The following is a 25,439-nucleotide window of genomic DNA, read 5'->3' on the forward strand; positions in this document are numbered from 1 at the left end:
AAGCAAATTAAGTCTCTTCTGCAGTGTGTAAGTAACTTTGTACAGTACAAATACAATAAAGAAAATAAATATAAAATGTGATAAACGAAATCATGTTGCACTCTCAGTAAAAAAAAAAAAAAAAAAAAAAAAAATTGAATAGCTTCCTAATGTGCTCAGATTAAAATCCAAATCCCTTACCATGACCTTGTTATAAGAGTCTGAGATCTGGTTTTCATCTGTCCTTTCAACCTTGTCTGTATCACACTTCCTCACTGCAACTTGGCTCCAGTCACCCTGGCCTTTTATTTCCTCAAGGTTCCAAACCTTTTCCTCCTTCAGGCGTGTGTTTTCTGTATCTGGAATGCTGTTCCCCGTACCAGGAAAGGGCTGCCTCCTCTTAGATCAATTATCACTTCATCAGAATGAACCTGACTAATCTACCAAAAAGTAACTCCTCTTCCCCTTCTCTATCAATTACACTGTTTCATTTTTCATAGCACTTTGCTCTTTCAGAAATTATCCTGCTTATTTGTTAACAATATCTTCTGTCCTCACTAAAATGTAAGTTTCCTGAGGTGAGATTCCTGGGGTGTTGTTTACCAAACGATCCGTACAAGTCTGGAACAGTGATCGGCATAAGAGATTTTTTTTAAAGAACAAATAAATGACGACGGACTCTACGACGATAGAACTGCCTCGACTCTCACAGCCGCCAGGCTCCGCCCCCCCGAGCCACTTCCGCCCACAGTTTGGCCCCAGACCTTCTGGGCGGGGAAGTCCTCTGCGCAGGCGCTTGGGGCCGCGGAGCTTTCTGGGTAAAGATGGACGCTCCCGATCTGTTTCGCCGGCTCGGCGCGGGGGCCAAGTTCAATGTGAGACGCTTCTCGGCGGACGCAGCCCGGTTCCAGGTATTGTGTGCAGAGTGTGAGAAGCCCGAGTAACTGAGAAGGGGCAGGAGCCGGGGAGGGAACCGGCTGCTGGGGGAGCCAGTGCTCAGAGATCCCGTGGCGTGCCTGTGGGGCATTTTCCCTCCTTTGGCTTTCAGCTTACCGCAGCCTTCTGAATGAACTCTTTCCCCATCCTTCTGTAGACTTAGCTAGGTCTAGCACGGAAACATTTACCCTGCTCCCCACCCTCGGCCCCGCTTCCGAGTTTATTCAAAGCACAGGTAGACTCTTTCTTTCAAAAGTAACCTTTTTTCCGAAAGTGGTGGAAAGGAATTTCAAAGACAACCCAAAACGGAGAGAGTTTCTTTAACTATAGCTTCCCCAGATTTGTCTTGGCATGGGTGTAGCTTTAGTGGGCATGGTTCTTTTTATTCCCGCAACTCCACGCCCTGTTAAGTAACCACGGAGAAGACCGATTTAGAGATGGGAGATCTACATTGGAAATTAGTGAATGATATATCTGGAGTATTTGGGGCCTAATTGTGGAAAATCTTGACTGTCAACCTTGATGGTTGGACTAGAGGCATTTTTGTGTGTGCGCAACACGTGTGTTTTTTCTTTCTCTGACGGTATAGTGTAGTTATGAAGAGTTTGAACTGTGGAACCAGATTATTCAGGTTCAAATCATGGAGCTTCCAGTTACTAATTTTGAGACCTTGGTCAAGTTACTTAACCTTTTAGTACCTCGATTGTCTCGTCTGTAATATTACTATTTACCTTGTTAGAGTTGTTGAAGGATGAAGTGATTTAATGTATCTAAACATGCTTGGAAATCTACCTGACAATATGTGCTATGCTGATAAATGTATATAAGTGTTGGTTGCTATTATGATTATTATTATTACTGTTATCAGATCAGGAAAGGTATCACCTTGGATTCCATATGCCCGAACACACTTGTCAGCTCACCAAATATTTGGTGAAAGAATAAAAAAGATGGGGAGTCATTGGACCCACATCCTTACTGCCAATACTGCTAAGGTGAAAACAATGCTAGTCTGTCCACAGATTTAATTTAAAATTTTTTGGGTTTTAGATAGGGAAAAGGAAATATGACTTTGGTTCTTCAGAGGTGCTGCAGGGACTGGACTTTTTTGGAAACAAGTCTGTCCCAGGTGATTGTGGAGCATCGAAAACTCATCAGGAACTACAAGATGAAGAGAAAAAAGAAGAGAGCCTAACTGAAAGGAAGAGGGAGCAGAACAAAAAAAAGAGGAAGAAGATGACTTCAGGTTAGCGCTTGGCTTATTTTTTTCTCTTTATTTAATTTTTGTTCAATTAGAAAAATACAGTATGGTTACACACATAATATACGGCCATTTGTCAGTTGATGGCATTCAGGTTGCTTCCAGGTATTTGTGATTATAAATATTGCTACAATAAAGATACTTGTACATACATCTTTTTGTACAGCTGCTATTGTTTCTGTAATTAGCATCCCAAAAGTAGACTCACTGGTTGAAAGGGTCTGCACATTTCTTTCTTTGAACAGATAACTGCAAAATGACTTCCTACAGCCATGTTGATGCTGGGTACAATTTTTTTTTTTTTTTTTTTTTTTTGCCAATCTAATGAGTGAAACTATTTTTTATTTATATTTTCTTGATAACTGGTAAGGTAGAACATCTTCTTGTATGCTTTACTGGATGTTTACATTTCAAGTTTCTGAATTGTTTGTTTTTACTCTGCCTACTTTTCACAAGGTTTTTCCTGTACTCGACTGTAGGGGTATTTATCTTTTTCGTTGTCTGTAACACCTATTGAGTTTCCTAGCCATTTTTACCTTTTTAATAAAGCAACTAATTACACTTTTAAAAAATTATACAATGATGAAAAGTAAATTTTCTTCCCATTCTTTTATCTCTAGTCCCCTATTTCTCCAGAGGCAACCACTGTTAATCAATTTCTTACGTATTTTTGTAGAGATAGTCTATTCACATGTATTTATACCCCCTTTAAAAAAAACATGAATGATAGTGTACTTTATATGCTGTTCTGTTCTGAACCTTCCCTTCCTTTCCCCCTTTATTAAAACAACAATGTATCTTGGAGATTGTTTGGAATCAGTAGGAAGTGCACAGCCCTGTTCATTTTAACACAGCATAGTATCACATTGTATGTTCCATAATTGATTTGACAAGTTCCTGTGTTGTGAATATTTACTTGTTTACACACTTTTGCTGTTAAGAGTGTTGCAATAAACATCCTTTTACTTTCTGGGCTACAAAGAAGTTTAGTAAAGCCTTCTACCAAGATGATTAAAAAAATAGATCTGATACCATCTTAAGAAAAGGATTCAAATAGTAGGCAAGCAGAAACACATAGATATGCTCTCTAATTATTTAGCAACAAATGTGTATAGACGTACATAGTTTTAATTGGAAAATTCACAGTCTTGTGGATTAGTGATGATTAATGCCAACTGTCTCATAAAAGGGAACAGAATTTTATTTTTTTTAAGTCATTCCAATTTGTGGTGCCCACCAGCAATGTACAAGAGTTTTCTTTTTCTGTATTTGTCTACTCATGTATTTTGCACATTTTTTCTATTTTATTGTTCTTCTGTTTCTTCTTAATTTATTAGGCCTTATATATATTAAGGAAATTAGCTCTGTTCTAGCATATTATGTTTACAAATATGTTTTCTAGCTTGTCACATGTCACTTATCTTTATCTTTTTTTTTTCCATTTTATATGTTAAATTTATCTTTTCCTTTATGGTTTTTTTGTTTGTTTTGTTTTTGCCTTCTAAGCATTAAGCTTATTTTTAAAAAATTCTCCCATGTTTTCTTACTTGTAGTTCTCATTTTGTTATATTGAAATCTCTGACCCTCTTAGACTTTATTTGGTATAAGGAATGAACAGGGAACTAATTTAATTTTTTTTCCACGTGGCTAGCAAATTGTCCTTATATATTGATAATCCATCTTCTCCCCACTGGATTTTTTTTTTTTTGGAGTGATTTATTTACTTAATTAGTTTGGTGGGAGACTAGATTTGTTTAGTTACTTATTTACTTATTTTTAGAGGAGGTACTGGGACCTGAACCCAGGACCTTGTGCATGGTGAGCATGCACTCTACCACTTGAGCTATACACTCTCCCCTCCCCATGAGATTTAAATGCAACTTTTATTGTAAACTTATTTCCCATCTCTATATGGGCTCTATTCTGTTTTGTTGGTTTATATTTCTGTGTTCATATACCAGTAGCAGCCTGTTTTAATTAATGTGGCCTTACGTTATAAATTCTAGTAGAGTGGTGTGGCATACCATGCTTATTGATTGGGTGACTAGATATTTTCTCCCTAAAGTGATCTATAGAGCCAGTGCATACTTAGATTAAATTCCAGTAGGCTTTTTTTGTAGAAATTGAAAAGAATTTTTTTTAATTAAACATGCATATCATGTGGCCTATCTGTTTCCACTCCTAGAATTTAACCAAGAGAAAGGAAAACCTGTGTCCTCCCAAAGACTTGTACACAGGTGTTCATAGTGGCTTTATTTGTAATAGCCCCCAAACTGGAAATGACTCAAATATCCTTCAACAGGTGAAGGATAAACAAATTGTATATCTGTACAATGGAATACTACCATAAATTAAAAGTTTAAAATTATTGATACATGCTCCAACATGGATAAATCCCAAAATAACTATCCTGAGTGAAAGAAACCAGACTATATTTAGTACATACTGTATGATTCCATTTAAATAAAATGCCAGGAAAAAAAGCTAATTCATCTACAGTGACAGAAAACAGATTGTTGCTCAGGGATGGAGTGATGCATTATAAGGTACCACAAGGAAATTTTGGAAAATGATGGAAATAACCTTGAATGTGGTGATGGTTTAACAGGTGTATACATATGTCCAAACTCCTCAAATTGTGTACTTTAAATATACAGTTTATTCTGTCAGTTATGCATCAGTGAAGTTGAAAAAAATTTAAAAGAAACTCCAGAAGTAGTCTTTGCTCATTACTCTTAGAATTGTTTAGGTATTCTTACATACTTACTTTCCCATGTAAATTTTAAAGTCAGCTAGTCCCGTTACTAAAACAATCCTATCATTACTTTTCATTGAATTAGTGTTATTTATAGGTTTAGTGAGAACTTTTTCTCTTTATAATATTGAGAAGTCCTTAAATATTGAGTTGTGTTCCTTGCTATTAAAAGTGAAATCTTTTCTTACATCATATTTATTTTCTAGCTGGTTGTGGTTTGGATATAGAAAAGCTGGATGCGTCATTGAAATCTCCTATTGTTTAAGTAGTTTTTCAGAAAATTCCTTATTGTTTTCAAGTATACAGTCATGTACACATTACACAGCTGAGATAATTTAAAAAGAGTGTGAGCTCAGAGCTTTGATTTTACCAACACAGAGCTTGCCTCTCCTTTCCCAGTTTTTATGCCTCACATTACTTTATCAGGTTGTGTCCGCTAGTACTTTTTCTTTTGTTTAGTATGAAGGTATTGCTAAAGATGTTGCACTTAAAATCCTTTAATTTTTTATAAATATATTTTAGAAATGATTTCTCAAGAAGTTTCTACTATACAATGGATATCATCTGTGGAAGCAAAGATTGAAGAGAAGAAAGCCAAAAAAGAAAATAAACTAACTTCAGGAAAGTTGGAGCAGCTCAGGACAGAAAAGGTTAGAAAAACGTCTTTGCCCCAGGAGTTTTTCCGACCATCGTAGTGTCTCCTGCACTCCTGCCGAGTTGCAGATGGGGAGTATTGTTCATCTCACTTCAGTAATCCCGCATCCCGAATTTGACTGTCTGGATCAGAGAATGGGAAACAAACCAAATCAACGTCACTTGACTCTACTTTTGGCACTAAATTTTAATAAGTAAAACATTTAGGGTAGAACATTAAAAAGCATTGGCACTTATGTGCTAAATGCTGCAGAAAGAAAATAGATCGATTCAGTGCCTGCCCTCTAGAAGTTTATGTAAGATTATGACTATGACAGTAGCACGTTAATATGAATAGCATGTTATTCATGGCATTGACACATTAATGTGAAGAAATCTGGATTGATAGCTTTCGCTGTTATGAAGGTCTTCCATCTGTGAAAGGGCATGAATTATACCTAGTATTTCTATCTTTTAGGGCTTGAAATTTAACCAGAAAGTTTCATAGGCTGCTAACGCTCATCCCAGAAACTGTTACTGTTGCTTTACAACATCTAACACCGTATTTGACCATATCCACGGTGACTCCTTTATTTCTCTTTCCAGATAAACTTCTTGCGGAATAAACATAAAATTCATGTCCAAGGAACTGATCTTCCTGACCCAATTGCTACATTTCAGCAACTTGACGAGGAATATAAAATCAATGCTCGACTGCTTCAGAACATTCTAGATGCAGGCTTCCAGATACCTACACCAATCCAAATGCAAGCCATTCCAGTTATGCTGCATGTGAGTATGAAGGTCTAGAATGTCTCTTGACATTCCTCGTTTGTATGTGCGTGTGTTCATTTCCTTCCCTTGTTGAAATCTTCCTTTCTACTTACCACCTCCTGTTGAAAACCTTCCCTGCTTTTAAGGTCCATCTCTAATGCCTGTGCCTTCTTAAAACTTGTCATGATCACTACCGGTAGATGTCATCTTTTTCCTTTACCAGAACTCTCTCCCCTACCACCCAGTTCTCCATGTGTTTTCTTTTTCTTGCAACATTTATCTTACATTTTGTCTTACACTGCCATGTATTTTTATTAATTATATTTACCTTTTCCATTTACTAAGCGTGTTAACCCTCTGAGGCTAGGGTATATGTTCTATTCATCCATCCATGATGTAGCTTATAATATCCAGGAACGATTTCAGAAATACAGAATTCTTGTACATAACCTGACTTTATTTTTATCCCAAGACTTTTTATTATTGAAGTATATGTAAGTACCAAGAAATACATAAATTTTAAGTGCACAGTTCAGTGAGTTTCAACAATGCATACCCTATGTATCCATCACCCCCGTGAAGACGTGTAACATTCTGTCACCCCAGACAGTTCTCTCATACCCTTTCCATTTAGTCCTAACCTCACCCCGCCCAGAGGTAAGCACTTGGTTTCTATTGCCATGTATTGGTTTTATCTCTCCTAGAATATCGTGTAAGTGGAATCATTCATTATCTATTTCCTTTATTTTCGGTTTCTTTCACTATATACTATTTTTGAGATTCATCCATGTTGCATATATCAGTTTGTTACTGAGTAGTATTCTCTTGTATGAATACACCATAATTTGTTTATGCACTGTTGATAGAGGTATGAGTTAACTTAGATTTTTGGAAATTAAATTTTTCTGAGGTTTCTTTTTGTAGTGATGAGAGCTGACATTTTTCCCTCCACATAACCAAAGATGGCCTTCAGTTCTGGTTGCCAAAGAACATGAGTGCCCTCCTCATCCATACTAATCTTTTTCATTTCCTTTGGGAACTAGAATGAGAATATATTTGAATGACGCTGGCTGACATTATAGTAGATTCGCTTTTAATTCTCATGTAAGATTGCTTCTATGGTGACCTAAGCTTTAAGCTAAGAATCATAGTACCTTTTGAAGATTGTCACCTATAAATGACTCTGTCACTCAGGTTATCACCACTTTTTATTTCTTACCTTTAGCCATTCTGCTGCATATTAAAGCCTTCCATAAGGGTAGAGCAGTGCAGTCATCAGGACAAAAAGTTGGTTTTGTGGTTTTCCTTTGATAAAGAGGTTTAGGGGGGAGAAAAATGAAAATAATGAAAATAATTGAGGTTGTCAGTTATCTTTGGATTTTAGTTATGCACTTTCTTTATCCAGTTCAAATGAACTTTAGTGATAATGCTCAGAAACTCCACTGGGGCAGTGGTGTCGAGGATGGATGATGTTAGAAAAGTGAATATTGAAGATGTTAGAAGAGTGATGGGAATGTGAGTGATTGAATTTATTATGTATAATTTTGTTATTTTTATGGCTGGTAGCGTTATTTGACCAGGCTCTGCAAAATTTATGTACTCTTCCTTTTCTTAACATACTGTTTTTAGGGTCGAGAACTTCTGGCTTCTGCTCCTACTGGATCTGGAAAGACTTTAGCTTTTAGCATTCCTATTTTAATGCAGCTGAAACAACCCACAAATAAAGGCTTCAGAGCCCTGATTATATCACCAACACGAGAACTTGCCAGCCAGGTATGACTTGTAGCTTCTGAAGAGGATGTGTTTGTATTTGCTCCAGTCATCTTTCTTATTTGAGGGTAGTAAAAAGGTCTCAAGAGAGTAAGGCCCGTGTCTTTGTCATGGTTAAGTATTCTGTAGAAAACACACTTTTCTGTATCTTACTGCATATGGGCAGGTCATTTTAAGTCTTGTAATTTTCTAAAACATGATGATCTTAACATTAATACTTTGGTATAAGCTCTTCCTTAAAGTTGGAAGGATATTGTAATATATACTTCTCTAAAACTTATTTTTCTCACCTAGAAAAATGAAAGCCCATGTCAGTTTTTCAGAAAGTAGAACTATACAGTGGTCTGCTCCACCCTCCCAGTGAGCTTAATATAAAAACATGCCAGGTATGAAATAGTTTTGTAACAGTACTGCATTCTAAAAACAATGTGTAACGGAATGGAAGAGTTTTGATTTTATCTCTTAGAACGAGTTTACTAGACCTGAAGAAGCTACTGAATCTTATTAGGCATTCAGGTTCCAAAATGCTGAGATTCCAGGTTAACTTACAGATTATTAAGGGTTTAATTTCAGAAATTCATGGGTTGATAATAGATTTATTTTGTTAATAAGGAAAAAGAGACTGTACACTTTATCCAAGTACTTTAGCAGCCGGGTTAATCATTTTCTGTTTTAGATTCACCGAGAGTTAGTAAAAATATCTGAGGGAACAGGATTCAGGATACACATGATCCACAAAGCAGCAGTTGCAGCCAAGAAATTTGGACCTAAATCATCCAAGAAATTTGGTAAGGGGTTCATCCTTGAGGTATAGAGCTTATAAGGGATTTGGAAATTACAAATATCCTAATTGCCACCTAAAAGTTTTTAAAGTGTAGTTAGTTTGATTTTTAGAGAAGCTGGAAGAGCTCTCCTTCCCACTCCCATCCAGTAGTTATATAAATATATACCAGTGGTTCTCAACTAGATGTGATTTTGCCCCTCATCGCCACCTCACCCTCCACCCCAGGGATCTGTGGCAGTATCTGGAGAAATTTTAAGTTGTCACAGCTGGGGAGGGGTGCTACTAGTATAGGAATAGAAGCCCAGGATGCTGTCAAACATCCTACAATGCACAGGACAGCCTCCAGCAACAAAGAGTCCATCTGGGTCAAAATGTCAGTAGTGCCAAGGCTGAGAATCCCTGCTTTATTCTATGATTTTTAATCTGCTTTATTTTTCTTTTATCTTGATCATCTGAGTAAAACTGCATTGAAGGAAAGTATTTTCCTGAAAAACAGACACATGTTTGAAAAGCAAACTAAACTGTTGGATTATAACATTCTTGTCTCTTAGAAGCTGAGAAGGCAGATCAAATATATAAAAGGAGAGTATGGATATAGTCTGTGCTATGATGGATTAAAAAATATGTATGTTAGCTTACTGATAAGGAAGAACTTTGTGTTGTCGGGGTAGCATGTATACCCACTCCGCCTGCTCCCCACTTGAGGTTATTAGCTGCAACTCAGGAGGCTTACTCCCCTAGTTCAAGAGGGACGAATCTTGTTTTTGCAACTTTTACCATTTGTTTTTCCTATAGATATTCTTGTGACTACTCCAAATCGACTAATCTATTTATTAAAGCAAGATCCTCCAGGAATAGAGTTAACAAGGTACAGATAAGGTTATGTCTTTTATGTGTGTTTTTCACTTAGTTGATTATATTTTGTCTTCAATTACTTGAATTGCCCTTTGGAGCTTGCTATCTGCCAACTTCCAATATTGGTACTGAGAATAATGGTTTTTATTAAACTCATAGAAAAGTAACTATCTGGTCTGGAAGAAGGTCAGCAGAGTCTGATAAGCAGGTAGTCCAGAATTCCCCTAGAAATTTTCACATCTTTCAGCAATGGTGATGGAGTTCATAAGGTTTATGTAAAACTCTTTATGTCGTTGCTAATGGAACCTCATATCTTTGAGGCTGATGGAATAGGTGCACTAATTTATGTTTGTATTGTTTTTACCTCTTTCCTGCTTACTTTTCTTTCTAGTATGATATGTGGATCTGAGAAGTATCACCGTGGTTTGACTTCTTCATGTGTCCCTACAATTTAGTGAAGTGTCTTGGATCCTTCAGTTCAATACCCCTAAGTTTTTTTTTGTTATTTCTTAGTGTTGAGTGGCTGGTAGTAGATGAATCAGATAAACTGTTTGAAGATGGCAAAACTGGGTTCAGAGACCAGCTGGCTTCCATTTTTTTGGCCTGCACATCCCACAAGGTCAGAAGAGCTATGTTCAGTGCAACTTTTGCATATGATGTTGAGCAGTGGTGCAAACTCAACCTGGACAATGTCATTACTGTATCCATTGGAGCAAGGTAATTGTTCTTCCATGTAATCCCACTGATTTCTTGTAAAAATACAAGTCATTATTTTAGACTAAAGGAGATAGGTTGTGTGGCCTAAGATTAGTACTGGAGAGAATTTTACTGAAAGAAACATATTATTTAAAGTCAAGATTGATTAAGGATTTTCTCTTTTAGAGTACTCCAAAGGAAGATTCTCATACTGTCATGTGAATCTTCCTGTCATCATGCTTTTAGTTGATATTTTCCATCCAGAAATTATGACGTGAGCTCTGTAGCCACCGAAAGGGTTTAATTTCTTTGATGACTTAACTAAGTAGGGGCACAGAGAAGGAAGCTGATGTTACTGAGCCACTTGATTTATAATTCCTTTAAAAATTATTTTGGGGAGCATTTATGCTAAATGGATAGAAAAAAGTTCCAAGAAATTATATTGCCATTGATAGACTATAATGCAACCCATGAAATGGTAAGAGTGAAGATTGTAGCTATATGAAAAAGTGCTTGTAATAATACCATGTTAAGTAAAAAAGAAGCCACATGGAACAGTAAAGAATATCTTGTCTACTTTAAACTTAAAAATCCTGTGTATAAAGAGAAAACAGAAAAAATTCACCATTAATACAATTGTAAAGGCAGATAACAGAATGGAAAAAATATTTGCGACATAATACTATGTATTGTAATGGCTTATGGACTGTTAAGAAACCCTTAAGATACCCTCCTCCAACTGTCTATAAATAAACCTTTGCTAATCATTAAGAAAAAAATTTAGCCATATGTGGTAACAACCTTTAAACATTCTCATTTTACCCAGTAATTTTATTTTTAGAAAGATTTTGTAAGTAAATAATTAGACACATGAAAATTTATGACTAGAACACAACAGAATGTCAAAGTTTATTCTAAAATGGTAGAATTGTGGGCAGTTCATTTTATTGTTTATCTTTTAAAATTTTTCTTGAGATAACATTTTCATAATCAGAACAAAACATTTAAAAATAACAACTTTGTCTTTAAGTTAAAATATAAGTAATTAATACTTACATTGACAGTGGAAAAGTTTATTCTTTTGGAGTTGTGTGTAAATTTCTTCACTGATTTAGAATTTGTGGGGAAAACAAAAATTGGCTCTTGCAAACTACAAGGTTATGTTTTCTTCTCAGGAATTCTGCTGTAGAGACTGTAGAACAGGAGCTTCTCTTTGTTGGCTCTGAGACTGGAAAACTTCTGGCCATGAGAGAACTTGTTAAAAAGGTATAATTTGGACTACATTCTTGAATTTTGAGAAAGTTCACCAAGCCTTATATTACTAGTGGAGGCTTGAGTGCTATTCCTGTATCATATTTAGTAATCCAGTGGTAAACCAGTAAGCACATCGGGCCAGCTCTTGTCTCAAAGGGGAGAGGCTCACCTTTTAGAGGATAGTAAGTTTTCTGTTCCCAGCTTGGGGTAGGCTAGGAAAAGACCTACCTGATGCCCTGGAAGCCTCCTTTTTCCACATCTGCATACAGGCAGACCTCGGAGATATTGTGGGTTTGGTTCCAAACACGGAAATAAAGCCAGCATTGCAATAAAGCGAGTCACAGGAATTTTCTGGCTTCCCAGTGCATATAAAAGTTATGTTTACATTATGTTGTAGTCTGTTAAGTGTGCAATAGCATTATGTCAGAAAAAGCAATGTACGTACCTTAATTAAACAATGCTTTATTGCTAAAAAATGCTAACCATCATCTGAACTTCCACAAGTCATAGTAGTAACATCAAAGATCACTGTAACAAATATAATAAATGAAAAAGTTAGAAATACTGTGTAAATTATTAAAACTAAAAAATTATTAAAAAAGACATGAAGTGAGCAAATGTGCTGTTGGAAAAATGGTGCCAATAGACTTGCTTGATGTAGGGTTGCCGCAGACCTTCAGTTTGTAAGCAAAACAAAACACAGCGTGAAGTGCAGTAAAACGAAGAATGCCTGCATAAATCTGCCCCCTTAACCTCCCCCCACCCCCTGCTGGTTTCTTACAGAACTGGGGCACTGTAGAATGAATACGACACTGGAGTGTGGGGTTTTGTTTTATTAATGAGTTAATACTTAGTAGTTCTTGGCACATAATAAATGCTATATGTGTTAGTTTTACTAATGTTCTTAATGAAATTTATTTGTCAATAGGAAATTTAAGGTTTTCACAGATACTCACATGGGATTATACATCAGGGATTTTTAGCCTTGTATAAGCTTGAGGAATTCTGTGAACCTTTTGAAATTATACGTAAGATTTTGTGTGGATGTGTGGTTAGAAAGCTTTGTAGCTTCATTAGACTCTGAAAGGGTGTGTGGAAAGGGTTTGAGAGAGGAGGGGTTTTGATAGTATAAATATAAAAATTATTTATTTAGAGCTGGTAGTTGATAACTGAGATTTTATATAACTTGATAAGATTATATTGAGAGAACTGAGAACCAAGGACTAAGCTTTGGTGGAATACCCACAGTTAGGATAAATAATGTCTTAAAATGACAGTTACTATATTTTAAGAAGAAACAAAAAAGTTCTGAGGCACAGAAGCAAAGAGATAATTATTTCAAGGAGTGGACACCCATTGCTGTAGAAAGTGAAGAGGGATTACTTAGACAAGGTTATTGAGATTAGCAAGATGGAGAGTACATTCAAGTTGAATGGAAAGAATCCATTGTAGAGCGTGGATGGTGAGGAAGAAAGAGGCAGATTTAAACCACTGGTCTAGGAAATTTGGCAATTTCTAAATTGAATTGTCATTTTGTGAACTAAAATCATATGAAATACTGCAGTTATATTCTTTCCTATGGGTTATGTGTGCTTTCTTTCAGGGTTTCAGTCCACCAGTTCTTGTTTTTGTTCAGTCCATTGAGAGGGCTAAGGAGCTTTTTCATGAGCTCATATATGAAGGTATTAACGTGGATGTTATTCATGCAGACAGAACGCAGCAACAGGTAAAGTCACATGTATACTTTCAAAGCCATAAAGAATAACTAAATTTTTAAATTGACATTAAATTTATGAAGTCCTTGTTTTCCATTCCTAGAGTGGTACTAAAACATTTCATATATGTTCTGTTAACCAGAGAGATAACACAGTCCACAGCTTCAGAGCAGGAAAAATCTGGGTTCTTATTTGTACAGCCTTGCTGGCCAGAGGGATTGATTTTAAAGGTGTGAACTTGGTGATCAACTATGACTTTCCAACCAGCTCAGTGGAGTACATCCACAGGATAGGTGAGTTGTGTGCCCCAGCCCCTCACTAGTCTGCCTTAACACCTCTGCTCTTCCCTTCAGCTTGCTCGTTTTTTAGTGCTGTGGAAATCCAGTGAGTTTTATATGTGAATCTTGAAAGTCTCATTCCCCCAAACAAGTTTTTAATTTATGGTATGATTTCTCTTAGGTCGAACTGGAAGAGCAGGGCATAGAGGAAAAGCTGTTACATTTTTCACAGAAGATGATAAACCATTATTACGAAGGTAAATTAGGGGAGATAACTTAGTATTAAGTTGGCAAAATTGATCAATTATACACAATTAATGGATAATTACAAAATGGCTGTGTTTCAAACTCTGTTATGATACTAATCAACCACATTTTAGCTGTGAGAAAAAGAAAAATGATCAAAAGGCCTTGTTTTTGCCCTTCGATTATTAGATTTTGGAAATATTCACAGTGGAATATTTATTAAGTTTCAGACTTGCCGAATTCTCCCACTAGCCATCAGTTATTACTTACAATGTAATGTTAAGGTTTCTGGAGTAATGAATAGTTTAAAGTTAACCCTGAGTCTCTGGCCCAGTCAGAATGATCTCTTACTATGATGTATTCTTCCCATTACTCTTAGGGGCAGATGGAGTGTTATATTTAGTCCCAAGATCACCTGTCGTGTAGGAAGAATTATTTTAGTAACACACCCCAGTATTACTCAATTGTAGCCCCTTGAAGCCTGGGTAACTTACGATAGATATACTTTTAGAATCTCAAGTCTTAATTCAGCCTATCATCATAGATTTTAATATAGAACTTCAGTGTCCTACATTTTGGTTGCCTATAGAAATTTTAGGCTGATGATAATTGACAACATTTCACATTTGTGACAAATGAAATTGAGTTATGGATGGAGGCAGTTTGTACTTTGATCTATGTATCAGTTTTGGCAAAGATTTTGATTTGCGCCTTCTGAGCCTTGGCTCTGTCAGCCTTGGTTTTGCTTTGAGCAGACTTCCATGATGGGTAGCAGGGGTATATTCCAACAGCCTAGATTCACCTAAGTTCTCCTCAGGGACTGCAAGCATGTGAATCTGATGAACCCCATTTCAGTGTAACTGCACCTAAGTTTTGCATCTGGGAAATGGGGATAATGATAGTATTTACTACAAAGGGTTGTAAGGATTGAGGAAGTTACTATACATGAGAAGCTTGAGACAATGCTAAGCCCATAATAAGCACTATCATTTCACAAATTTAAGTTTGACTCTGACTTCAGTCAGTGTCTCATTCAAGACAGGGCCTAGTAGCTTTTTTGGGCTTGATAAATGTTGAGTAGAAATAAGCTGCTGTCTAAAATTATTCATCAATGCATTGATTTCAGTCCAGCGGACAGTTCTCTCCATAATCCAATGTGATTGCATCTAGTGATAATTGACAGTATATCAGAATACCTTCCTGTTTTTGTATTTTAGTTGCTCTTGTATTGTGCAAAGGGTTTAAGTATATAAACGTCAGTCTGGTAAGATACAAATTTATATTTATGGATGTCTTTTTCAGTGTTGCCAATGTTATACAGCAGGCTGGATGTCCTGTACCAGAATACATAAAAGGTTTCCAAAAACTACTAAGGTACAGTCTTGAATTTACCTGGAGCCTCTCTCTTTCTGCATATACATTCTTGCTTTCATACTCTTCTACATTATTGTTCTAACACTACTACTCCCTTTAGAACATTTTAAGATAAATTTCCTTTTAAATGTTTGTTAATGCTGTATGTTCTTTCCTTGTCAGGTTTTAATCCTTGAAATTTTATGTATTCAAATTTTTTCAATATTATTCAATATGGGTAAAATAGGCTTAGATTTTGTTTTAGTTCATAAAACTGGTAAAAAGCAGTTAATTGGCCGAAATCAAACTCTAGTGTTTGTTGGTATAGGATACAAGAGTGACAAAAGACATACTTTAATCATAATCAGTGCCTTTTAAAAATTGATTGAATTTATCATCCCTTTGGGTTACCTCTGTTAGTCTACCTAGTATATTAAAGTGGATACAGTGTCACTGGAAACTGGATAAAAGAAATGAATTTTGTGACCAAGAATCTAAACTAGTTTTAGCTTTAGCTCTTTTAAACTAAGTTGCACTTAGTTCAATTCTTTTTTCTCTTACTTTGTAACTTGCAGCAAACAAAAGAAAAAGATGATTAAGAAGCCTTTGGAGAGAGAGAGCATTAGTACAACTCCAAAATATTTTTTAGAAAAAGCTAAGGATACACAGTAAGTATATGGGGAAGGGGACTGTCTGGCTCGGTCGTATAGTTACAGTAGGCATTATGTTCCCGTGGGCTAAACTTTTAGAAGTGGAACTGATAGGTCTACAGTCCATTATAAAATGTAATAAAAGTAATATATCTTTGGTTGCCTATGATTTGGGAGCTTGGAATTCTTCTGTATGCGCATATTAGCGATCTGTTTTTCTCCGTCTTTGAAAATATGGTTTCAGTTCACTGTGAATTAGAGTTGCACTGTCCACCATCTCCACACGGCCTGCACCTGAGCATACTCCTGCGGCCGGTAGTTAGGACTACTGACTCCCACTGATGGGGTCTTCCTTGAAGCCCCACATTCTGGGTAGGGTTTCATTAAGACCTTAGGCTTATGCAGAAGCACATTGTAACACCTCTGAACAGTATGACTTGGGTAAATTTTAGTGGTTTATCTGAGTTTTTGAGGATTTTAAGGTATAGATTTTTTAACATCCACACAGGACTACCTTTTTTGCCTGTCACTCCCAGGAAGCTACCTGATTTGATAGGGGTAAGCTAAAATATTCTGAGCAGTACTATTCTTTCCGCTATTTAAGGAAAATGACACGCTTCAAATTCTGTCAGTACCAGTTAATATGTAACACATACAATGTGTTAGGCATTTACCAAGTCCTGTTGACCTGCGAGGTACTTGATGGTAGTAAGGTGTATGAATGGATGTAAAATGAGAATCCTCTCCTGAAGCTGGGGAAAGGAGATTAATGCACATGAAAAAATGTAGAGAATAACTTCTAAATAAAATAGAAGTTTAGAGAAGGGAAACATCATTATGGATTGGTGTAGTTCCAGAAAGTTTCAAGGAGGTAGAACTGTCTTCAAGGATAGGTGAAGTTCAGGCACATAGAAGGAAGGAGGTGAAGAAAGGCGAGAAGACTGGAGTGCGCATTCTTTCCGAGTGAGAGTCTGCCTGACGATTCGCGTTGACTGTGGGAAGTCATGTTCAGCCCAGGTACATAGAGTGTGCAGAGTGTCCCAAAGTTTTAGTGGTTTTAAACTTTAATAACTTGGGGAGAAAAAAATGTGGCAAACTTATACAATTGTATCATTTGAAAGTTATTTTAATGTCATTTGTTCTTTCGTGCATTCTTAATACATTTTTTAATTTCAATTCTTTGTGGTAACAGTTCCTGAGTGACACTTAGACCACTGGATTGGTAGAGAAGGTTGCCCTGCTTGGTCTCCTTCCCTGTCTCATTTGACTTTTTCTTGTGGTGGGCCGCTTCAGAATTGTGGCACTGCATCAGAACCTCATTCTTTGGGTGATCTTAAAGCTTATGATTCGAAGTGCAGTCCTTTCAGGCAGTGAGCAGCAGCTGATGAAAGTTTTTACGAAGGTCCAAAATCAACTAGAGCATGAGATCGTGGCTATGTTGAATTTTAATAAGAAATATTGGTATTTTAGGTAATTACACTCTAATTGTTGATTTTTGTAAGTTTGTGGCTTTTATGCTCTGAGGTTATTGAAACTTAAAGTTCCACAAAGACTGAGGACACTTGGTATAAACCTTGTCACTAGTTCCCTGCTTAAAGATGCTTTGGTTGACTCTCCATTTTCTTACCATTTAAAGGCTGTACTTCTTAACATAGATACAAACAAGACCTGATTTGACTCTGTCTTACTTCTCCACTATAGATGTTTTAATGATGTTACCCACATCTGTGGCCTCAGCTCTATGCTGATAACTATTAATCCATATCTTTCGGCCTAGCTTCTTAGCTGAGCTATAAACCTGAATCCTGTTGCCCAGTGGACCTCAGTTCAGGCACTGCAAACTCAACCAGCTGTAGTGGGAGGTGGGGGGGATTGGATTCGGAGCCAGAAGAACTGGCTCTCATACCACCTTTTCCTGTGTGATTTTGGACAAGTCACTTCACCTCTCTTAAGCCCCTTTCCCCCGATATATAATAGGAATATTTATATAAATAATACCAACTCTGCCAACTCCTCAACTCAAGGTTGGTTGAGGGGTAAATGAGTTAATATACCTCCAAGAACTTTGTATTACTATACAATAGTCTGCACATATTGATTATTTTCTCAAAACTTTTCTCCTTTTCCTGTGTTAACACTTAGCTGATTCACCAGACTCTAAAATCAGACTGTCAAAAGTTCATGTCTAACATTTATTAGCAAGTTGCTCAACCACTCTACCTCATTTTCCTCATCTGTAAAACGAGGATGATAATAGAATCTTTTTCATAAGTTAGGAAGATGACCTAAGTTGATACATGTAAAGCACTTATAACAGCATCTAGCACTTGATGTGAACTCTTACTATTAGGCCAGGACCAGAATATGTCTTTTATGGCATGTTGTAGTGTAGTTTGTTGTGATGTTTCTATCTCACTTAAGTGTTCATGATTTTCTTTAGAAAGACCATGTCTAAAGCATCTTTGTCTTCCTAGTGCCTCATATACTTGATTATATGGTAGATTTCAGTATTTATTACACTGGTGGAGTTTTGGAGAGTACCTATATCTAAAATTTCTTTCTTTTTTTTTTTTTTTTAACTAAAATTTCTAATTCAACTTCCCTTTCATTGTCACAGGAAAAAGGTCACTGGTCAGAAGAGCAAGAAGAAAGTAGCTCCTGAGGACAAAAGTTAAAAACAGACTTTCAAAAAGACTGTCTCACAAATGTAATTTTATGATTCCAGTATGAATGTTGTTTTCATGGAATACATCATCTTATAATCACCTGTACCAAACATTTGAAATGAACCACAAGAACACCGGACTGGTGAAAAATGATCCTAAATTATCAGCGCATCATGTCAAGTTCAGTTTGTAGGTCATTTTTAAGTGATTATACAATGGAAATAACATTCATTGAAATTTGTGTGGTTTGAATCCAGAGAGATACTTCTTATAGAAGAACAAATGCTTATGCTAAAAATAACAACACCCAAATGTGGTGAACTCATGGATTTTTCCCTTCAAGTGTGAAGGAAGGTGTCATGAATGCTGTGGAGAGGCATCTGGAACCACATTTCAAAGTAAAGCTTTGCGATTGAATGCCCCTTCCCACTTGCTTTTTTTCCCCTCCTTTCTTCCTTCCTTTCTTTTTTGGTTTCTTGGTTTGTTGGTTTTTTTGAATGCACAAGAAGCAGCATGGGCTGTCTAACAAGAATAAACCTACTGCTCAATTATTTCACTATTTCATAATTTGTTGGTGGCCTTTTGTGGTATGAGCCACAACGAAATGCCTCTTATGTGGCTGGTTATTCAAGTTCCCTAGGATTTTAAATTCTTTGGTCTATTAAATATCTTATCCCTCACCGGTAACATAGCTCATACTGTACCTGTCATAATGTTGCAACTATAAGATTATGGTCAGCCTCTCCTTTTCTTCATTTTCTGTCATTTAGCCATGTTCTTTCCTATCTCTTTCCATTCGAGATGACTTTGCTCAAAAACTGATAAACATTTTATCCTGATAAGGAAGAATGTTCCTGTTACTTGATATACCTCTGGCCCCATTCTCTTACAGCTGATGTTTCCTGAGGCTTTATGGCCCTTCATCCTTTAGTACACAGGTCTCTGCCAAAGGTACAGGATTATGATTATACAGTGATGGAGACTACTCACTCTTAGCAGATTTCTCTCAGTTGCTAGTTTTGTACAGTGGAATAAAACAACAACTTCATACCTGTAAGTTACTTGGAATGGTACCTAACAGGAATGTTAGTTATTATCATATTGTAATACTATATAGATAACCTTTTCTCAGCAGCACTTGAATTAAACTTATTTATTTACTTTAGTCTCAGTCTTTTATTCTCGAGTCAGGACAGGTAGACTCCAACTTAAATATATTAGATAGGACAAAAATTGGTCATCTTCAGAATTTATGTAAATAGAGACCTCTTGCTGCAAGGTGCAAGAAATACAAGCCTGTGATTTTTTTGTTTGTTTGTACTCGCAAACACATCCTTGACTCAAAATATATTCTGGACTTCTGTGTGCTGGTACTACCCATTTACCAGTTGTTTGAATAATTTTTTTCATTTCTCAGAGGTTGTTTTTTCATTTGTGAAACTGATGGTAATACCAACTATGTCTCAAGATTAGGAGTACCTAGCACTGTGCCTGACATGTTATAACTTCTCTTTAAACAAACATTATGTATTTGGTTAGGAATACAAGGCTTGATAACATAGTCTGTGCCCTTACAGTGTAGTGTTGAGGATAAAGCAAAGGAACAAAGAATGTAGTAAATGCTGTGTTAAACATAAAGCCACGATGCTGAAGCGTTACAGGAGAGCATCTAACCTGGACTGGATATGTCATGGAAGGCTGACATCCTGGGTCTTACAGATGTAACAGTCAATAAGTAAAGGAAAACAAAGTACTCCAGGCAGAAACAAAAATCATGTCTTCTGTGATCTTTGATATACTCCTTTCATTTGACTTTTTCCCTCTTGTTCTCAGTATTTTCTCCTGTGTAACCACCCATCCTTAAAGTGGCTACAAAAACCTGTATCAATTTGGTTAGTTAATGGATTAATACTGAATTTAGTATATCAGTTTATATCAATGGGAACATCCGCTACACAGTCTCTTCTAAAGAGGGGAAGGAATGAAATTAGTGGACAATTATGATAAAGTGATAAATAGCTGGCTTTAGTTGAAATGAGCAAGGACTTTGAAGTCAAACATCTGGATTTGGATCCTGGTCCTGCTGCTTTGCAGCTGTGTGAGCTGGGTAAATTAGTTTCTTGTAATCGGGGTTTTCTTATCTGAAATGTCAACAGTAACTCTTAGGGACTTTAAGGATTTGAAAAAACACAGTAAAGTTCCCGACCAGTGATTTGTGCCCAATAAACAATAACGTCAAATTGTTTCCTTGTAAAAACCCTAAAAGGAAGACTAAAAGATAAAGCTAATTAGAATCTGTTACTTGCTAGTAAACAAACTCTACCTGAGGGGTTGAAAAAGTCTACATTCAACTTTCACATTTACTTACAGTAGTTTGGGGGGGGGGAAATCACAGTAAAAATATGGCTAGATAGATTCAGAGCAATGAACCGCTTCCAAACACTGTTTTGGCTCTGATTGCGAATGTAGGAAAAATACGGATTATCAGGTGGCTAAATACCTTTAGCTTTTTTGGGTGCGTACCAAAAGGAAGCTGCCGAGTTCCACGGAAAAAGTAGAGCTTATTACTAGCGCTGTGAAGCTATCAAAGGGGCATTTTGGATCCATCTGTTCCTTGCGTAAAGAGTAACAACAACAACAACAAAAAAGCACCCGTGTACCCACCATCCAGTTTAAAAAAAAAGACAAGCTACTCTTTTCACTAAACCAAGATGATGGTTTTTCAATCTGAGCAACGACGACGCCTAGCAGCTCGCCGGCCAACTGGGCCCTCCACAGAGCCTTGCGGGAGAATGAATCAGCTTCCCTGTAACGGGGCGCAGACCGCCGCACCAGACCCAGAACGAGAATTGCACCTGGCGGGCCCCGCGGCGGCAGCCGGGTCACGTGACGCGGGCGCGCGGCTCCTCCCCCGCGCGCGGGGCGTCACGTGGGCGCGCGGCCCCGCCCCGTCGCCCAGTCCGCGGCGAGGTGGGGCCCGGCGTTTGCCCCGGAAGTGGCTCTCCTGACAGCTGCTGGGGAGGCGGTGGCGGCGGCAGGCCCGGAGCAAGATGGCGCTGCGGCCGGGAACGGGAGCTGGAGGCGGCGGGGCCGCGGGAGCTGGCGCGGGGGCCGCCGGAGGAGGCAGGTGGGTGCGAAGAGCTGGGCCGGGACGCGCCTCGCAGACGCAGGGCTGGCCCGGCACGGGCATCGGGTGGTCGGCTGTTAGGGCCATTTTCGCCCGCGCCGACCCCTTTTCCCCTGGAACTGGGCTGCGGGAGAAGAAGAGTCGTCCTCCGGGGACCTAGGCCGAAGGGACAGATGGAGCCTGGGCGCCCGACTCCGGTCTTCCAGGCTCGGGGGCGCTGGCTGCTGGGGCCGAGCGGGGAGGAAAGGAGGGGGAGGCGAGGGTCCCGTCGGCCGGGCTGGATAAAGGAGGAACCCCGAGGCCTCGCTTCTAAACCCTGGCTGGGTCTGAAACGACCAGAGATTTGCCCAGGGTTTGACTAGGGGCTCTGGAAAATCTGTTCACAGAGCTGGAGAAGTGTTTCCAAGGTGCGCGCGCGTGTGTATACACTGTCTTTCTCCTCTTACAGTGTCCTGTCCTTTTCATTTATTTCCTTAACACGCGAGAAGCAGCAGGAAAATTTGAAGTCTTTTGAATTAGTAAATAGCATTCTTGTAAAGGTAACTCAACACTTGCCTCCTTATTAAAGAATAATTGTTAAACAGCACGTACGCAGTTGTATCAGAACAAAGCTTCCAGACTTTTACTTAGCCTTGAAACAAATTTACTCCCTGTCATATTTCTGCTACAAATTGCCAGGGGTTCTCCTACCTAGAACGATAAAAGAAATGAACATTTGCAACTTGACAGGTTCATCGTTTAAGGAAATACTTGATAACGGGAAGTTTTCATCAAACGGAAGTTTTCATCCCACTTGTGTAATGACTTAGTCTGATTGTGTTTTGCTAGTCAACCCGTAGTTTATATACATTTGGAGATAATTTTAGCTTTTTATCTTCAGCATCCTAAGTTATTTTTGGAAAACGAAGTGTTAGTTTTTTGATATGCAGTGTTTTAATTTTAGACTCGTGAACACTACAAAAGTGTGAAGTCTTTGAAGTCATCACCTCCTGCAGATGCTTATATGTATGGTAGGGCAAAAAACAGTCAGTCGCTTTTTCAATAAACCACCTGTGTGCAACCCCATTTTTCATTTTCTCTCCACATCTTTCACTTTAGATTTAAAACTGTTTTCTTTCTCTTTTGTTTTCTGATTTCTACTGTTTTATTAGTTTGACATATAAGTCAGTTTCTGGTCAGAGGAGACAAATATGTAATAATCTCTTTCCTTTGTGACTGTGGTGACAGTTTCTAAAATGTTCTTGAGTGGCATTAATTTGATCAAGTATGTGATTAATCTTGGCACGAAGTTCTGGGAAGATACAAACTTAAAAGAATTTGGCATTCTAGGCCCAGGTTTTTTGGGTATTTGGTGTTGTTTGGGTTTGAATTTTTTGGTTTTATTTCTGGTGGGGAGGACCTTGGGTGCAGAAAATTGAGTGGATCATTCCCCTTAGTTTATAGTATTTTAACATCATTGGTCCATGAACACAATTTTTTTATAAAGATGGCCTGAATTGTGATAGAAATTAGAATGACTAACTTTAAATTTTCTTTCATCTTTAAAATTTAGTTTTAGTAACATTGCATTCTTAAACTCTAGAGGGTATATAGGAGAGAAAAATCATCCTTACCTTGAAAAATGTACGGTAATTATTACTTACATTGGAAACTTTCTGAGGCCGAGAAGCTGTTTGCTCAATAAAGAAAAAATACGGTTTTTAGAGAGCAGTGGTGCTGGCTGAGGTTATTTTATAAGGAAGCTAACATTATGGTTGGTAGCCTAAGTATATTTTAGGGAAAAAGAAAAAGAACCAGGCATCTCTTATCTTTTAATCGAGAAAATCCATGAACTATAATTTACCGTATTTCTTAGATACTTGTCTCGGTTCTAAGAGACTACTAAACAAAAAGCATTGGCATTTGCTAACTTTATTAATGTTAGCCTACTTTTGATTGGTATCCTAAATGGGCTACTTTAGAGTAAATGGTAGACTTGTATATAAAAGGCACAATTTACCCAAAAGATGAGAAGTGTAATTTTTTTTAAGTCAAGTATGGCAGGAAAAAAACAATTGAAAGATCTTAATTAGTATGTATCCTTGTGGAATTGTACCCTTTGTGAACTTGTCCATTTTTTTTTTTTTTACTGCTCCTGTAAGCTCCTTAAGGGCCTCCTCATCTTTTTCTCTTCCACTGCTTCTAGCACATTCTGTACATAGAAAACCTTCTGTAAATATTTGTGGATTCAAGCAACATTGAAGGCAAAGAAGAGATATTTCAGCTGGGCCTCATTTCCAGGAAGAGGAAGGGGTCAAGAGATTATCACGGAGAAGGGAAGGCCTAGTGAACACTAGGGAGCAGCAGCTAGGCCAGGTGGACTGTGGCACTGATGGGAGAGAAGAGTCTTATGAAATAAAACTGAAAAAGTCATGTTAAAAGTGGAGAGAGGGACTTGAATATAAACTCAGGAAATTCAATTTAGGGAGGAATCTGACGTTATTTTAATCCCGGGAGTAGCCTCATCAAGTGGTCCTTCAGGGAGATGCCGCCCGCCTGTGCTGCAGGAGCTGCATGGGAAGCCGTAGAGCCTGCAGGTGGGGAAATGCGACTGGAAGCGTGTTGCTGTTACCGGTCTACTAAACGTTTCAGAGAATTGTATGGCTGGTACATAGGTCAGTGGGTAGTTTGGGTTGCTAAATAATTACTGGTGATTATTGATGTAGACCGTGCTCCTGATCTGGAGCTACGTTTCTGATTGCCTGTTAGATTGCTCCTCATGAACACACTCCTACCACCTGTCTTCCCAGACCTGCTCACATCGGGCTCCTGTTTTCAGTAAACAGCCTCACAATCCTTGCAGTTGCTCAGGCTCAAAATCTCAGCATCATCTTCAACTCTTTCTGCTCTTTCAGTACTGTTCTCCCTCCTGGCAGTTGCCAGGTCCCGTTGATTCTTCCTTTTAAATAGCTCATTCATCTCTTTTTTTTTTTTTCCCCATTCCCATTACTCTGGTGATGGCCCTTTTCATTTCTTATGGAGATGATTTTGATAGTTTCTTAGCTGGCTCTTTTTACTTCAAGCTTTCCCTGCGATACCCCATTACCAGAGAAACCTAAAGCGCATTTCTGATCATTTCACTGCTTAAAACTCTGACATCAGGGAAATGTAGAGCTCAATCACAATGAAATAGCACTTCACCCTTTTAGGATAACTGTCAACTAAAAAAAGAAGTGTTTGAGAGGATGTGGAGAAATTGAAACCCTTTTGCATTGCTTGTGGGAATGTAAAATGGTGCAGCTGCTGTTTTTCAAGAAGTAAACATAGAATTGCTATATGACCCAGCAAGCAATTCCATTCCTATGTATATACCCAAAAGAACTGAAAGAGGGACTCAAACAAATACTTGTAACCAATGTTCATATCAGCATTATTCACAACAGCCAAAAGGTAGAGAAATAGCCCAACTGTCCATCAACAGATTAAAGGATAAGCAGAATATGCTACGTACATATGATGGAGTGCTATTCAGCCATGAAAAGGAATGAAATTCTGACACATGCCACAACATGATGAACCTGGAAAATGTTAATGCTGTGTGAAGTAAGTCAGATACAAAAGGACAAGAATTATATGATTCCAGTTAATATAAGGTAGCTAGAATAGCAAATTGATTGAGCCAGAAAGTAAAATAGTGGCTAGCAGGGGTTGAGGGGAGAAAGTAATGG

At 37.8% G+C, this 25,439-nt stretch overlaps 2 protein-coding genes across 12 annotated transcripts in view; both read left to right on the forward strand.

Moving 5' to 3' along the window:
* Positions 1–742: 742 nt before the first annotated feature.
* On the forward strand, positions 743–19,770 carry DDX52 (DExD-box helicase 52). Its single transcript, XM_010949180.3, has 15 exons — positions 743–890; positions 1,966–2,161; positions 5,454–5,581; positions 6,171–6,356; positions 7,968–8,111; positions 8,785–8,896; positions 9,688–9,760; positions 10,261–10,464; positions 11,619–11,709; positions 13,301–13,423; positions 13,555–13,705; positions 13,872–13,947; positions 15,239–15,310; positions 15,865–15,957; positions 18,557–19,770. The coding sequence occupies exons 1-15, from the start codon at positions 804–806 to the stop codon at positions 18,612–18,614; spliced, it is 1,794 nt and encodes a 597-aa protein (XP_010947482.1). The 5' UTR covers positions 743–803; the 3' UTR covers positions 18,615–19,770.
* Positions 19,771–21,576: 1,806 nt separating this feature from the next.
* Positions 21,577–25,439, forward strand: part of SYNRG (synergin gamma) — a 78,993-nt gene continuing 75,130 nt past the window's right edge. For all 11 annotated transcript variants that reach the window (XM_074342614.1, XM_074342615.1, XM_074342616.1 and 8 more), the window contains exon 1: positions 21,577–21,732. In XM_074342614.1, the coding sequence (XP_074198715.1) occupies positions 21,656–21,732 (77 nt within the window). In that variant the 5' untranslated portion in view covers positions 21,577–21,655. The remainder of the gene's footprint in view (positions 21,733–25,439) is intronic.

The sequence above is a fragment of the Camelus bactrianus genome, chromosome 16, assembly GCF_048773025.1.
Source record: "Camelus bactrianus isolate YW-2024 breed Bactrian camel chromosome 16, ASM4877302v1, whole genome shotgun sequence".
NCBI classification, from domain to species: domain Eukaryota; kingdom Metazoa; phylum Chordata; class Mammalia; order Artiodactyla; family Camelidae; genus Camelus; species Camelus bactrianus.